This window comes from Homarus americanus, unplaced genomic scaffold, assembly GCF_018991925.1.
Source record: "Homarus americanus isolate GMGI-L3 unplaced genomic scaffold, GMGI_Hamer_2.0 scaffold7626, whole genome shotgun sequence".
In the NCBI taxonomy this organism is placed as follows: domain Eukaryota; kingdom Metazoa; phylum Arthropoda; class Malacostraca; order Decapoda; family Nephropidae; genus Homarus; species Homarus americanus.
This window is the reverse complement of record NW_024718273.1, coordinates 18,179,790-18,196,437: the sequence shown is the minus strand read 5'-3', so window position 1 is coordinate 18,196,437 and position 16,648 is coordinate 18,179,790. Positions and strand designations below refer to the sequence as shown.

Sequence of the window (16,648 nt, the reverse complement as noted above, 5' to 3'; positions counted from 1 at the left end):
GATCGGTCACGTCTCTTACTTTTCTTTTTTCTGTAAGTCACAAATAAAACATTTCCACAAAACATAAGTTTCACATTTAAAATCAGCACGAAAAACTGTATCTTTAATGCAAGTTTCAAAAATTTGGAAGTCCAAATTTTTAATAAGACTTGTATTGGATCACCCATATTTTGTATATAATAGTATAATAATAATAATATAATCTGAATATTCATATTAATAAGAATATTTTTCTGCTTATAACTACTAACTCCACATTGATTTATTACAGAATTTAATTTGTTGTGTTACTAATTAGTTCAGTGGTGCATACCTGTTGCGTCAGTAATTGACAACACCGGGAACCAGAGTAGCAGTGAGGGACGGAAGGTGTATGGGAGTGTTTTGTGTTGAGTTGTTAAAGAGGTTATTTTTGTGATAAAACTCTATAAAATGTTATCATTAACCTAACCTTAACCTAACAACTGCCTGTTTGCGGACGTCCATGGGAGGAAAGAGTCACACTTGATGATGAAAGAAGCGGAGGAATAGAATAAAGAACAAAAGTCCGAAAATGTGAAGGTAGGAATATAAGTGATGATGAGGGAGAGAGAGAGAGAGGAGAGGGGGAGACTGAGAGGGAGGGGAGAGGGAGAGAGGGAGAGGCCACGAGGAGAGCAGGTGGAGCGCGTGATGCGGGCTCACCTGAGATCACCAAGAGATAACAAAACATTAATGACTTTGTTTACTCTCTATAAACATCTATTACCTAAAACAATAAAGAAAAAAATTGTTTATCTTATAACCGTAGTGTTAATGATGACCCAGACGATTGTTAAAGTCCCCAAAGACCTGACAGACGAGGGGACTTACTGGTAACAAGGGCTGATGCTGGTGTGTCGTGACGAGGAACAGGCAGGTGAGACTGGGAGGCTTCCATGGTATAGTCCTGCTGGGTCGCCCTCACTCTCCTCCAGGCCACTCTGCTGCCATACACGCCTCCCCTCCCGGCCTACAGGTAAGGGGAGATTAACCAAACCCGGTGACGTTATACTTTTACACACAACTGACTTCAAGGTTCACTAAATGTCTGAAAACTTGATTGTGAAAGTGTACCGTCCATGATGGCAACAGGTACAGTGACAGGTGCAGGTACAGTGACAGGTATAGGTACAGTGACAGGTACAGTGACAGGTGCAGGTACAGTGACAGGTATAGGTACAGTGACAGGTACAGTGACAGGTGCAGGTACAGTGACAGGTGCAGGTACAGTGACAGGTACAGTGGCAGGTACAGGTACAGTGGCAGGTACAGGTACAGTGACAGATGCAGGTACAGTGACAGGTACAGGTACAGTGACAGGTACAGTGACAGGTGCAGGTACAGTGACAGGTACAGTGACAGGTACAGTGGCAGGTACAGGTACAGTGGCAGGTACAGGTACAGTGACAGATGCAGGTACAGTGACAGGTACAGGTACAGTGGCAGGTACAGGTACAGTGACAATTTAAAACTTTCCCCTCGATACTATGAGCCTTAATTTTTCTCAGAAGCCTCTGATGCGATACTCTGTCAAATGCTTTGCTAAAGTCTAAGGAAATAATATCGTAATTATCGTCATTATCTACTACCTCGAAGACTTTCCTAAACAACGTTAGCATATTTGTTAGACAAGGTTTTCCCTTTGTAAACCCATGTTGAGAGTCGTAGATTAATTTGCTTTTCTCTAGATGCGATCGGATGCTATCTGCTATAATTGATTCAAGAAATTTCCCCACTACTGACGTCAAACTGATCGGCCGGTAATTTGACGCTGATTCTCTGTCTCCCTTTTTGAATATGGATACTACATTTGCCTGTTTCCACAAGTCTGGCACAACTCCGGTGTCTAATGATTTTGTAAATAAATTTATGAGGGGTCCGCTAATCTGTTCCCTACACTCTTTCAAGACTCGAGGGAAAATTTCATCCGGCCCTGGGGATTTTGTCTTCTTTAGTTTATTTATGCTCTTAAGAACATCCTCTTTTCTGATAGTGATATTCTTTAATTTCTCTTCTTCCTTTCCCTTAAATATCAGTGCCACCTTTGGAATTTCCTCTCGAATTTCTTCTGTGAAAACTGATAAGAAGTAGCTGTTCAATGCTTTGCTTATTTCTTCACTACCATTTATCACTTCTCCCCTCCCTGACTTTAAAGGCCCAACTTTGTCCTTGACCTTTGTCCTATATATCTGGAAAAATCCCTTGGGATTCGCCTTGGATTCTCTTGCTATTTTGATTTCGTAGTCTCTCTTTGCTTTCCTTACATTTTTCTTAACATTCCTAGATAGTTCATTGTACCTATTTCTGAGCTGCTCCTCCCCTCCCTTTAATTTCTTATAAATTCCTTTCTTTATTCCTATGTCATGTTTAAGTTTTCTGGTTATCCACCTTGGATCATTCTTATTTGACCTAATTTTTCTGATTGGTATATTTTGTTTTTGTGCTTTATGTTCACCCCTTCCTACTGGGGACTGATGTGACTGTTCCCAGGTGACCTCACCTAGGTACCTTCTTAACCCCTGATAATCCGCCAACCGAATGTTTGGGACTCTGACCATATTGTCATTGTTTTTCGTTTCCCAATTTAGGGTGAACCTGATTTCTCTGTGATCACTGTTACCTAGTTCTTCCCCTACTGTGATATCTCTGATAATAGTTTCTTTATTTGTTAATACTACTGTAGGTCTAATATATTGTCACCTCTAGTAGGTTCTGTAATTAGTTGTTTCAAAAAATTGTCCTGTACTGCGTCCTGTACGCTGGACATGATCAAGTTCCTTAACCCGCCATGTGTTTCACCTCTAACAATAAATCAACAATTATCTACCTCAGCTAAATGGATTAGTTCATAACTAAATAATAAATAAAGAAAGCAAACCAAAACAGATTTATTAGGTTTTTATGAAAGTGAATTATTATTATTAAATATGATGGCTGGTCGTTCACATACACTAGGATGTAACATAAAATCCCAGAAAAGCAGAAATGGTGACGAGCTTTAAGACACACACACACACACACACACACACTAATGTATGATCAGGTAAGACAGAGTGATCGCCGCTCATCGAGTTTGTAAGGCCATTATTGATCCCTCGGGCCGCTGCTGCTTACCTACCGGAAATTGCGTTCAGTGTCCGGATGTGGCAGGTGAGGAGAGCCCAAGGAGGGAGGGAGGTCATCCAGGTCACGTAAGGGAGAGAGGAGGTCAGTGGGTGGGGAGACACTTAGTGGATAACAAGGTGGAGAGAGTCACCTTAACTACGGGATAATCATCTTCGCTGTACTTAATTAATAGAGGAAACTGGAGTACCCTGATAAAACCCGCGCCCTCTGGTGTTGACGGACGAGAGTATAACTGGTAGACTTTAGTATTAGTTGTGGTTACTGTAGTTCCATAAGTGACCCGTCCAGACGTGAGCTGTGTGTATACACTTACAGACGTGAGCGAGCATGAGGTGACAGCTCAGGGAGGTGCCTGTGTGTTGAGCTGCCACACTACGGCCATGAGCGACAACCTGACTCATTCCTCTAACAACGACTTCCCGCCCAACAAACACTTCCACCCAACACCTTGTAACGACTGTTGTGACGACCCGCAGTCACCACAAGATCTACAGGAGCACCTCCCTCCTCCCTCGTGTATAGGCGTCGTCCCTCTGCCAGTGTGTGCTGACCATCTGCCAGAGGGTGAGCTTCCCACCACCTGTGTCTTCTCTGAATCGTCCTTGACCCTATCAGACCTGCCACAGTTGGGTCCGCTGGTGGGTCTCGAACCCATCCAGTGTTTCCCGGATGCTGGTGCAGAGGGCGAGGCAGCACTAACCCTCCCACCAGACGCCGCGGTGCCTGTAGACATGACATACACCACGGAGGGTCACCAGCTGGTTGTGGCGACTCCGACACCCGCCGCTCAGGTCACGCACACCAGAGTGAGAGACAGGAAGAAGAAATGTAAGTAATAAACATGATGTTGCTCACTCCTCCGTGTACAGGCGCTGCACCATATGTGTCTCACCATACAGTAACTAGTGATGACTATATGTTTACTTGCTTCCTTTTGACGCAACTGTTTATATATAAAACACACAAATGTAATATTGAAAGGGAAGTAATTACTCCAGGTAAGGCTACAATAAACTCTACCTCACCTTATGACATACAGTACAAACCTGACACGACTAGTGTACAATGTTGTCTTCCCGGCAGGTAAGAGCGTGTACAAACATGTGCCTCACAGGGAGAAGCCGCCTCACCTGGTGGCTCGACGCAACGCCAGGGAGCGACGGAGAGTACAGTCCGTGAACGTCGCCTTCACCAGACTCAGGCGGGTTGTGCCCTGCACCAGCGGGTATGTCTCTGGTGCCCTCACGCTTATCTTGCTACACACTATGGTTAATGTAGATGATGCTGCCAGTAATGCTACTGTCACATGCAGACAGACCCAGGTATGGGAAGGCGGCCAGTACTTGTTGTCAGTCTCCGCCACACACGGCTGTTTGTAGGTTTATTATATTCTTCTTAAATGTATTTACAGTCACTCGTCTCCTCTTGCCGTCAGATCTAGACCTGTACATTAATAAACGATATCTTTGTCTTGACTACATGTTCATAACAAATGAGGCAGTGTAGCGCGACCGTTATTGTGGCGAGGATCCATCCCCGAGAGACCTAATTGTCCGCGCCCAACATTCCACGACTCCCATGGGACACACACACACACACACACACACTCACCCAGTAACCTATGTTGCAGGTTGACCCCGTCATCCCCGAAGAGATATTCTTCTTAAATATAAACACTATACATAATTTATACTGTAGCAGTGTATGATAGAGAGTAGTAGTAACTCTCGACAGGAGCTGTCATGCACAGGCCAACCGGCCTATTGCAGACTCCTTATTTTCTTATGTTCTTATGATGACGCCCGGGCCCTCATCACCTAGATCACAACATTGTTAGGAGGCAAAGCGAGCGTAAAATAAATCTGACGAGGACTCCGCAAAACTACAGGAAGATCTAAACAATTTTTTCGAATGGTCTGAAAAATGGCAGATGAAATTCAATGTAGACAAATGTAAAGTATTGTACTCAGTATAGAAGCTGTAAACAGGGAAACCAGATACCAGATGAACAACGATGCCATAGAGAAATCCGACTGCGAGAAAGTTTTAAGAGTAGGAATCTTAAGCCAAGTAAACAATGCAATGTGTATTTACTCGAAACAAGGCTAACAAAGTACTTGGATTCATACAAAGGAGTGTTAGTTACAAGACTAGTGAGGTCACCCTAAAACTATATCTTGCGCTTGTGAGACCTCACTCAGATTACGCAATTCAATTCTGGTCACCGTATTACAGAATGGATGTAGACTCCTTGGAAAGAATTCAGAGGAAAATTACAAGACTAATCCCGGGCATTAGGAACCTTGAGAACAGAGACAGGTTAAAGCATCTTAATTTGCACTCCCTCGAGAGACGTAGAGTGAGGGGCGATATGATAGAGGTGTATAAATGGAAGTCAGGGCTAAACAAAGGGGACATTACAAAGGTACTCAAACTATCCAACCAGCCGCGAACTCGTAACAATGGTTTTAAATTAGACAAATTTAGATTTAGGTGCAAAATAGGTAAAAATTTGTTTGGAAATAGAGTAGTGGACGAGTGGAACAAGTCACCAAATATCATCATTAACTCTAATACGCTGGATAGCTTCAAACATAGGTTGGATGGATATATGAGCGATAGGGGTTGGGTGTAAACGGGACTGCCCAGTATGAGCCAATACGCCCGCTACAGTTTCCTCCATTCTTATGTTCACCATCTCCCCGGGCCAGACGCAGCAAGAGAGTGAGCAAAGTGAAGACGCTACAGGGAGCTATTGACTACATCTACCGGCTGCAGGACCTGCTCACTCACAACACCGCCACACACATCAACAACAACTGCTCAACTCGTCACCTCGAGCCTATTAATAACTGCAGTATGTTACAACACAACAGTGAAAACACTTCATTCAACAACTGCACCGTGATGCACCCTTCTACAGAGATCTCCAACACATATCTGAGTGTCCATCCTCCCGGGGTGCAGGATGACTCCCGCCACCACTACCAGCAGCAGCAGTTAGCCTACACCAGTGATGACACTGTCGAGTGGTCAGACCAGGAGGTAACGGCCATGTCACCTCACCTCTACAGTACAATAGTTTACTCTATATTTCTCATTTTATCACAACAATGGTATTTTCTCCAACTTTTAAAAATCAGAGTTTGTTTTTGCAAACTAAACACAAGTATCTTTTTCCACGGATGTTTGTTCATCTGACAAACTAAAGACTTGGAATCATTTAACTTTTGCATGATTTAATATACAATGTATATGGACCTTGCATACCAGAGGACTTTATTCAGCTGAGACGATCCCATACACAAAGGGTAATAAAAACAGTCTGATGTATGTTTAAGGCTAGGATTCCATTCACGCGGTAGCGGTAGTGCCAAAAATAGATGATATTGAAATGTACACGCTTGTTTCCATTGGCACGGTTGCGTTTGCGCTTTGCGGTACACTTCAATCGCTCCCTGTAGCGATTGAAAACGCAACCGCATGGAAACGGACGAAAGAGTCCCACACGGTGACGTCACTAGTTCCTGTTTCATTCTTAGAAATTTTCTTCATCCAATCTTTGCTTTTTTACCAGAGTATTGTAGGCTCCAAATTTGGATCGATTCACCAGCAATTTATGCAATCGCCATCTATGTTTCCTTGACCGTTTTCCCTTTGCATCACGCATGGTCTTATACAAAACCAGGATAATTAATGGCAAATCATTCGGTTCATATAAATAGCGTCGTAGTTTCGATGCACTGGGACTGGAAGCCATCTTTCTTCCCATGTTCCCGTTAAGATAGATTATGCAACTGCAAATGAAAACGGGGCGTCCGTTTCCCAACGCAATTTAACACAAACGCATATACAAATATGGAATCCTAGCACAACGCTGATAATATTGTCTGAATACCCACAGAATCCGATGACGTTAATTAAGACGATGAAATATTCAAAACAAGTTTACCAATTATTTGTTCACAGAAATGCTGTGTTTCCAACAACTAAATGTTGGAGGTTGTGAGTTTGTACTGTATATTGTACTATATAGCCTTCACGCTCATTGTCAGTTCTTAAGTTTAAATTTATATTACTATACCATTACAGTATATTGTGTTTTCATTTAATTTCCTATTTTTCCAGGAGGTGGGAGAGCGACAGTACTTTTCTGACTGTATCTCGCCGGGCGTGATGGCTGGCTACTGAACACAACTGTCTTGTTTGTTTAACTTTATTTTAAATATCTTATAGTTTCAACAGCCCATTGGTGGTCACAGCTTGTGTTTATACCGGTAGCGTAGTGTAGTGTTTATACCGGCAGCGTAGTGTAGTGTTTATACCGGTAGCGTAGTGTAGTGTTTATACCGGTAGCGTAGTGTAGTGTTTATGCCGGTAGCGTAGTGTAGTGTTTATGCTGGTAGCGTAAGTTAAAATTTGTTATGTTTACAATTTGTTGTGTGATTATTGATCGGTTTTATATAATAACAAAATGATATGTGCGTCACCTGAATAATCTCCACCCCAGCTTATTTCACCTAAAGATTAACCACCCTAACAGTATTTTGGGGGGATGAGGTTATGTTAAGATAGGTTAGGTTATGTTAGCGTTAGGGTGATCAATCTTTAGGTGAAATAAGCTGGGGTGGAGATTATTCAGATGACCCCCAAAAACTATGAGGAATATTTTCTCTACTGTGCAGTAGATGAGGGTGGGAGCAGAGCCATAACAAGAGTGTGGGGTTAGACATACGTTGTTGTACATAATATTGTTTACTTTATTTCTAGTCATCTGCTAGTCTAAGATACTATAAGTCTCATCAATTTTAGTACATGTGATTTGCTTTAATCAGGAAATGGGATTTTGTGAAATAAATATTGAAACATTTAAGCTGTTTTGACTACAATAAATTATTAACCCAACAACTGTCTCAGTAGTTTGTGATAGTTCAAAATGTGATGTTGTCAGGCTGGTGGTGTGGTATGGTGTGGCCGGAGTGAGCCAGCCGCCACACCCTGGTTAACGAGCGGCCAGTACCGCCCACCACAGCCACCCGGGTGAAAAATATCTCCAGATTCTACCTCTTGAACGACCACCTGTACACGACACAGCCACCCGTCACCCCCACCCCCCTGCCGCGCCTCCTGTCCTCTGAGTCACAATGGTGTTCGGGCGACGAGTAGTGTATAAATTAATGAATATGTGAGGGCGACACGAGGCAGTCCAGGTCACATGAGGTCAGGGACGGGTAAGAGGTCAAGCGGTGAGGGTCAACTTAGCTAGAGGGGTGACCTTTGCTCACTGTTGTTTCTTTTTTTCATATAATTGAATGATAAATTTTAATGAACACCCGTCAACCTTTTACATTAACTACTGATAACACCCACGCCACTGGACCTTAGAACATAAGAACATAAGAATGGAGGAAACTGCAGCGGGCCTATTGGCCCATACTGGGCAGTCCCGTTTACACCCAACCCCTATTGTTCATATAAACATCCAACCTATGTTTGAAGCTATTCAGCGTATTCGAGTAAATGATGATATTTGGTAACTTGTTCCATTCATCCACTACTCTGTTTCCAAACCAGTGTTTACCTATTTCACGCCTAAATCTAAATTTGTCTAATTTAAAACCATTGTTACGAGTTCGCTCCTGGTTGGATAGTTTGAGTACCTTTGTAATGTCCCCTTTGTTTAGCCCTGACTTCCATTTATACACCTCTATCAGGTCTCCCTCGTTCTACGTCTCTCAAGGGAGTGCAAATTAAGATGCTTTAACCTGTCTCTATACTCAAGGTTCCGAATGCCCGGGATTAGTCTTGTCATTCTCCTCTGAATTCTTTCCAAGGATTCTATATCCATTCTGTGCATTAAGTAACTCACTATTTAAATTGTCGTGGAACTCGGCAATCTCAGATCTCGTTATCAGGTCGGTGTCATCTGTCAGGTTCACGGCCAAGCGCGACACCCCCTCTCTCAGCTGCCTCTTTAAACTGTCAAGTTTGCCCTTCTGAAATCTGGTACTTTAGTGGAATTTTCCTTACGTCTGCCCTGAAAATCTAACTGGAATCTGATTTCTTTGTGATCGCTGTTTGCAAGTTCGTTCCCTACCTCGACGTTGCTAATGAGGTTTTCTCTGTTCGACAGAACTAAATCGAGTATATTATTACCCCGGGTGGGTTCGGGTATATGTTGACTTAGGAAACAGTCCTGGATCGTCTCGAGAAAATCCTCTGATTCTGAGTAACCTGTAAGGTCAGTCCAATCTATGTGGCCAAGGTTAAAGTCGCCTACTATACAGACTTTGTTGTGTATGGAAGCCCTGCGCATTTCATCCTTATCATTACAAACGAGGAGAGTATGGTGGCCAAGCTGGAACACCTCGCCCCAGTTGGCACCAGTCTTCACGTAACGTTGTCCTTCAGATTTAAGTTTTACTTGGTTCACGACAAAACCAGGCCAAGGTTCAAATATTATAAGGGAAATTACAACGGGATGAGGGAGGAGATGAGGGGTATCCACTGGCCTGCCTCACAAAGGTATATGAATGCTTCGCTGAATATCATAGCCATCTGATCAACAAAATTGCGGGGAGATATGATAAAAGTATTTAAGTGGGTGAAAGGAATCAATCAAGGTGATATAGATAAAGTTCTTATAATATCCGAGCAGGATAGGACTTGCAGCAACGGATTTAAGTTGGATAAGTTTAGGTTTAGGAGGGAGATAGGACGGAACTGGTTCACAAATAGGGTGGTGGATGAGTGGAACAAGCTTAACAACTTTGTAGTAAGTGCTGAAATGCTGGAAAGTTTTAAAAGGAGGCTAGATAGATTCATGGATGATAAAGAGTGGTAGTAACTCTCGACAGGAGCTGCCATGCACAGGCCAAATCCAGTGCCTCCAAGAAAACAAGAAGCCCGCTACACATGAACCATGCGGCTGTCGACAAAGTTAAGAAGAAAACTCAAACCCGAGACATGGGTTAGGACTAACAAAGAGCAGCATAGGAGGATGTATGCCAAATCCAGGAACCAAGTAAAGTCAGTGTAGACGTGCCAAAAAAAAAGAATTCCAGTGGCAAACTGCAAGAGGCAAGGTCAAACCCAAGGCATTTTACTGCTACGCTAAGTCGAAATTAAAAACCCAAGCTTGATGGTAGTTACGCAGATTCTGACCAAGACAGGGCCTGGGCGTTTAAGTTTCTTTTCCTCTGTGTTCACAGGAGAGGATGCGACCAATCTTCCTGCGTTTGAGGACAGACGGTTCGACACAGCATTGACCACATTGTGTTCACAGAAGAGGTTATAAGAAATAAACTGTCAAAGCTAAAGGTTCATAAGAGTCCTGGACTGGACATGGTGCATCCCAGAGTGGTAAAGAAGTTGTGCAACGTACTTGCCGAGCCCCTGAAGATCCTGTTCTGTAAATGCCTGGATGAACAAAAGGTCCCCAGTGATTTTAAAATGGCTTATGTGAGTCCTATCTTCAAGAAGGGCGATCGTCACTCCATGAATAACTATAGACCAGTGAGCCTGACCAGCATAGCATTATGTAAGGTATTTGAAAGCATTACAAGAGATGCCATGATGGAACATCTACTACGAAACAACCTTATCAAGGATTGCCAACACGGTTTTATACCGGGGCACTCCTGCTTAACACAATTACTCAAGGTACTGGATGTTTGGACCCAAACTCTGGAACAAGGTGGTAATATCGACAATATATAACAAGATTTTGCCAAAGCTTTCGACAGTGTACCCCACAAAAGGCTGAAAATTAAACTAGAAGGGTACGGGAATCGGGGAAATGTCCTAGCGTGGATCGGAGGCTTTCTACATCACCGCAAACAGTGTGTGGTGATTAATGGCACGAAATCATCATCCGTACCTGTCACAAGCTGGGTACCACAGGGTAGTGTATTGGGCCCTCTGCGGTTTGTTTCATAATGATATGCCAGAAGCTATACACTCCTCCATACAAATGTTTGCGGATGACGCCAAGTTATTTCGGGAAATTAAGAACCAAGTGGACTGTGAAGAGCTGCAGAAGGATCTCTGTGAGCTTCAAGAATGGTCGAGGAAATGGCTGCTAAGGTTCAATGTCACGAAGTGTAAGAGGCTGCACCTGAGACGTACCAACAGTGAAGAGGCGTATCATACAGTATGTCCCAACGGTACGAAGAAACTGCATTAATTGAGACTGAATGCAAAAAAGACCTAGGTGTGTATGTTGACAATGAACTGAAGTTCTCTGGCCATGGGAGAAGAATCAGGCAACTAAATTATTAGGTCCTATAAGAAGTGTTTCCCCATCTGGAGTACTGTCACCCCGTCTGGTCCCCGAGATGTGCTAGGGACTGTCAGTTGATTGAAAATGTCCAAAGCACCTCAGCTATCCCTGAGAGATTGGAGCGCCTAAAATTGCCTAGCTTATACTACAGACGGGCAAGGGGTGACCTAATTGAGGTGTATAAACATCTCAAAGGGCACTACTCAGTCGAGTGTCCTTACCTGGAGCTGGCGGACGCTCGCCCCACAAGGGGTCACAGCTCAATGTTGAAGAAGCCGCAGGTCCAGAAAACTGTGAGGGTAAACTTTTTCGGAGTGAGAGTTGTGAACTCTTGGAACAATCTACCAGAAAGTGTTATGATGGCACCGAGTGTGAGCTCTTTCAAGACAAGACTTGACCAACACTGGAGCGGGTTCAGGTACATTCAGGAGCCGGTGCATGCCCAGTACTTGCCAACAGTGCGTAACAGAGACGTGACCGATCGCCCAAGCGGCTAACGAGCTGATTGTTGGTGAAGAGAATAAAAGTAATGACATTTAGAGCCTTTCCATGTATCACCATATACCACACTTTATCACCATCCTCCTCACACATGAAGCTCAGCAACATGGCGCCTGCACTGTCCAGAGTCTCTTAAGGCAAACAACATAAGAATGGATGAACTGCAACGAGCCTATTGCCCCATACTAGGCAGTCCCGTTTACATCCAACCCAGCTTCCTATTTGTGTCAAAATAATAATAATAATAACAACCAATACTACCACTAGCCCTCTCATTACACTCCCTGGTTCTGCTGTCTGAAGAATTTTTTTTCGTGGGTGAAAGCTTTCTCCACTTCCCCTCACTCCTCACCCGTCTCCCCCATACTATCCATCTCCCCTCCCCTACTACCATATACTACTACTGTACTAATCATAATGTGACACATTGCTTTAGCTTTATATACAGCGTTACATCCATCTCCTGTTCTCCTCCTACCTTAAGCTCCTGGCCTCTCCCTGACTTAACATCCTGAGTGAGTTGACCTCGCTTGACCTCCCCAGACACGTGCCTGTAGGTCACCAGCTCATTAATTTAAACGTCAACCACATTATTTGGGAGGCAGAATCAGCACACAGCTGGGAGGACCACTCTACCTGTTTAGGTTGTCTGTACAGTAAAGATTATCCTGTGACCAGATGGTCTACAGGTAAGACCACACACTTACGAGTCTGTACAAGAGTTATTGTAATGTTTAATGTAACTCAGTGACTCTACATTAAGGTTTGCGTGTGCTGCTCCTCTCCCAGTAAGAGGCTCTCCTGTGTAAGTCGCATTCCTTGTTTTCATCTTTGCTTGTGTCTCTTCAGCTGTGACTGTGGTCATGTGAGGGAGGCGAGGGAGGGGTGGTTGGGGTCATCACCACCACACCCACTAATGACACGCTCACACACTCCCAGCCTGGCCACACCCAGGCCAGCACACGATCCTGCCAAGGACACCACATGTCTTATCTCCCTCCTGTAGGGAGTGAGTGAGGGCAGGGAGACACACCTTTACGAGTTTCTCGTTTGTTGGGGGTACATTAGTGTTTAGATCACATGAGACATCTCCCCCCTTGAGGACATTCTTCAGGTGACCCGAGTAGTAAACGAATGAGTCACTGTGTTGTCTCACGTACGTACGCCAACTCCAGGCGTTACAAATATGTATTTTTGCTTTTCGTACTTATGTCAAATAAAATTAAAACACACATGAAACAAAATATATTTGAACATATCAACAACAATGTTTGGTGAGGAATGCAGGGATGGAGGGAGGGGAGATAGCAGAGGTGCGGTGAGGTGCCGAGTTTCATCAATGTTTTCCTTTTTTTTATCGTTTTTCTTTTAATGTTCAACATTAAATTATCAGCGTCGGATGCCTGCAGAGAGGAAAACTTTTTAAACCAACAGTCGAGCGCTTAACGCATCATTGTACTGATCTTCATCAAGTACAATCTTTAAGAGCTTATACCAATCATCAACAATTAAAGACAGTACAATAGGCTTCATGCATGTGGCCAGCTGAAGTCAAGGATGTATATATTGGAGGCTGCAGCAGTATCAAAACAATATGGCGGGAAGATGTTAGTTTTATTGCATGTCATATTATTACATTACTCGTCAACATTATCGTTTACAATGTCAATTATACTATGAAAATTTACACCTCAGTAATATATTTCACAACAATGGTTAATGTTAAACAATTTACAATACCTTTTACAATAATTCAACAATGTTCTTAACAATTTGCACTTAATATCTCTACACCAATGATAAATAATATATACTTTTTTAAAATACAATAACATCTTTTACAATAATGGTCAATGTTAAGAAAATTATCACTCAAATCTTTTACAATAATGGTTAGTAATGTTACAACCAACACATAATTTAGCAAGTCTTACGATAATTGTCAATAATAATTAAGCAATTTACAATTCAGTAATTATTTATTAGTAATGGTTAGTAATGTTATGAACAAATTACAAATATCAAACAACATATTTGACAAGGTTAAACAATACCAGATAGCTACCTTTACCGTACAAGGAAAACGGCATCTGCTGTATGTACAATTGTCAGGGTTCTGGATACACACACCCATCAGGCTACTGTATACGTTTCACACCTGTACATACACAGACTGACCACTCTGTGTATTCCTCACTATATGGTAACAATGTGGTGACGAGTGTGATCAGTAATGTAGGATGACGGGCCAAGGATGACGCCGCCATACACGTCAGTAAATCATTCTAGTTTGTTGTTGTGGTCACGCCCGCCAAACATCACTAATTTCTCTCAACGTTTTAATAAGGAACATTGTCTAAATTTCGTTTCTTTTTATATTGATGGTAAAGAAATATTGTTAAAGTTCCGCAGAATATTTAAGCGGTAGAGCTTTATGGAGGACCCTCAATAAAGAGGGGCCCCAGCCCGCCCGCCCTCTTGTAAATAACAAAATAAATAAAATACATATATCACAAGTTGTGACCTTAGTCTTCACATTTTCCGAAACCCGCCGGTGAGAAATTACTCCCAAACTTAATGTTCACCTTCCTCTTACACTCCCTAAGAAATTAATTTTGGCACTAATCTTCACGACTTCAACACTGACGCCATATTTACCGCTATAGAGGGCCAGTGTTGTCACACACCCTCACCAGACTGCTTCTGCAGATCTTTGAATTTTTTTGACGCCCGCAATTTTTTAGGAACATATTGTTGGTCGACCTCCATGTGCTCGGGCGGCAGGTGGTGCTGTAAGTGTGGTTTCAGGTTCTGGACACATTTTTGGTCCTGTTGTGGAGGATGATCCTCTTCCCGACACCTGGGTGACTCCACCACCTCGGAAGATCCGTAGCCAGAGGACGCCTCACTTGCGTAATGAAGGTCCCTCTGGGGATTTTGAGCAAGAGGTGGTGTGGGGGAGCCGCTGCCGGTACTGGGCGTGCTGAAGGTATGGGGGAGGGTGTTGACGGGGACAGGGGGCCGAGGAGAGAGATGGAGAGACAAGCTGGGGACTGGGGCAGCCTGGTGACAGTAGTACTCACAGACACACGCCTGCATGTCCGTAGAGGAACTGGCGCGAGTCAAGTCCAGGGCAAAGGAGGGAGAGCGGGCGTGAACGGGCGTGGGTCTGACAACTCCGCTAGATGTGTAGGCGTGTGTTGAAGGAATGTTGCCGTGAGAGGTGATGGTGGGGGCGCAGCTCTCCGGGATGACCGCCTTGGAGGAGGAACCTGAGACACAGATATTAATTAAGTGACGAACTGTGCGAAAAAATGGTCACACGTATAAAGTTTAATTCCTGTCTGATACATGTAACGATAATTTCTAGTGACAATATATATTGTTGGGAAGGAACGTAATCAAGGATTGAGCAAATAGTTACAACATTGCAGAGTTTATTGCATCTTTTACATAACATGTTTTCCAAAAGTTACGTGAAATTACAGATAAATCGTTGAACATAGTTGTTGAAAAGTAACTGAAAAGCTGGTACAACTTACCGTGGACGTGAGCGGCGGAGGGTGCGACCGGCTCCAGCGCTGACATGTCTCTCTCCCGCTTCTGGTGGTCTTCTCCAAGCAGCGCAGAGACGCTGAAGTTGTGGGAAGGACCGCTCCTCCTAGGAGAGAGTCTGGCCTGCTTAAAGTAATGTGTGTGAGGGTTTTGACTAGGTAGGTAAGCTGCTTGAGATGTGTATGGGTGATGTTGGGGCAGAGTTGTGGGCAGGGGGGGTGGTGGTGGTGGTGGCGGCGGCGGCAGCGCGGGGAAGATCGTCCAGGGAGACGGAGCGTTCTTCGGCGTTGGGTACAAGAGCTGGCCTGTATGATGATCAGTGTACAGTTGGAAGGGTTGGGCGGGCAACAAGGGGTTATGCAGAGCCATGGTGGGTGGAAAGGGGGGACTTTGCTGATGTAGCTCTGGCAGGTATCCGCTATCCAGTAAATGACGCGGTAACGGTCCACCATTTTTTTGGTGAACACGCATATGACGTTCTAGGTTACTCTTGTGACTAGTTTCATAGGAACAATGACGACAGGAAAACTCTTTGTATCCTGAGTGCACGGAGTAATGTCGTTTGAGGAGAGCCTTACGGCAGAAGACGCGGCTGCACACAGTACAGTGGTAGCCGTCCCGATGAAACTTCTGCGTGTGCATCCTCAGCTCGGCCTTGTTAAGGAAGCGGAAGCCACAGCACTCAAGTAACGCAGGAGACATCTCGTGCATGGTGAGGTTGTGACGCTTGAGGTTGTTCTTGCGGTCAGTACGGTAGGAACACATAGTGCAAACAAACACCCGACCCTTACTATCTTCTCCGTCGCTCGCGCTGGCAGATGTACTTCCGCCTGGCGACACGATCATCTCTTCACTGTTGTTAGTATTCACCAGCATCGTGTTGGCGTACATCCACTCAAGAGGTGCAGCGAGGACCAACTCTGCTAAATGTTACTCGCACTCGTGTGGGTCGCTCCCCGCGTGTGTCCCTCGGAGAGAGCGAGGTGCGGTGTGTCGTGTCCCAGTGTTGTCCCAACAGTGTTACGAGGGGCGACGCGTGGGTGGGAGGCGTCACACACCGTCACAGATCACCGTTACACACCACTGGTCTTAACACGCGCTACACTAGAGTCTCACGCACACAATGTAGGTAAAGAACTGTCCACGCACACTACAGCAGGTTCA

At 44.1% G+C, this 16,648-nt stretch overlaps 2 protein-coding genes across 2 annotated transcripts; one reads left to right on the top strand and one right to left on the bottom strand.

The window, feature by feature from the left end:
- The first annotated feature begins 922 nt into the window (after positions 1 to 922).
- LOC121859630 lies at positions 923 to 7,986 on the top strand. The gene is made up of 5 exons (XM_042356563.1): positions 923 to 997; positions 3,463 to 3,975; positions 4,231 to 4,372; positions 5,859 to 6,192; positions 7,276 to 7,986. The coding sequence occupies exons 2-5, from the start codon at positions 3,528 to 3,530 to the stop codon at positions 7,336 to 7,338; spliced, it is 987 nt and encodes a 328-aa protein (XP_042212497.1). The 5' UTR covers positions 923 to 997; positions 3,463 to 3,527; the 3' UTR covers positions 7,339 to 7,986.
- A 6,622-nt stretch (positions 7,987 to 14,608) lies between these two features.
- Positions 14,609 to 16,360, bottom strand: LOC121859602 (zinc finger protein 628-like). Its single transcript, XM_042356540.1, has 2 exons — positions 15,472 to 16,360; positions 14,609 to 15,201 (listed from the first exon to the last, which is right to left on the bottom strand). The coding sequence occupies exons 1-2, from the start codon at positions 16,358 to 16,360 to the stop codon at positions 14,609 to 14,611; spliced, it is 1,482 nt and encodes a 493-aa protein (XP_042212474.1).
- Positions 16,361 to 16,648: the final 288 nt, after the last annotated feature.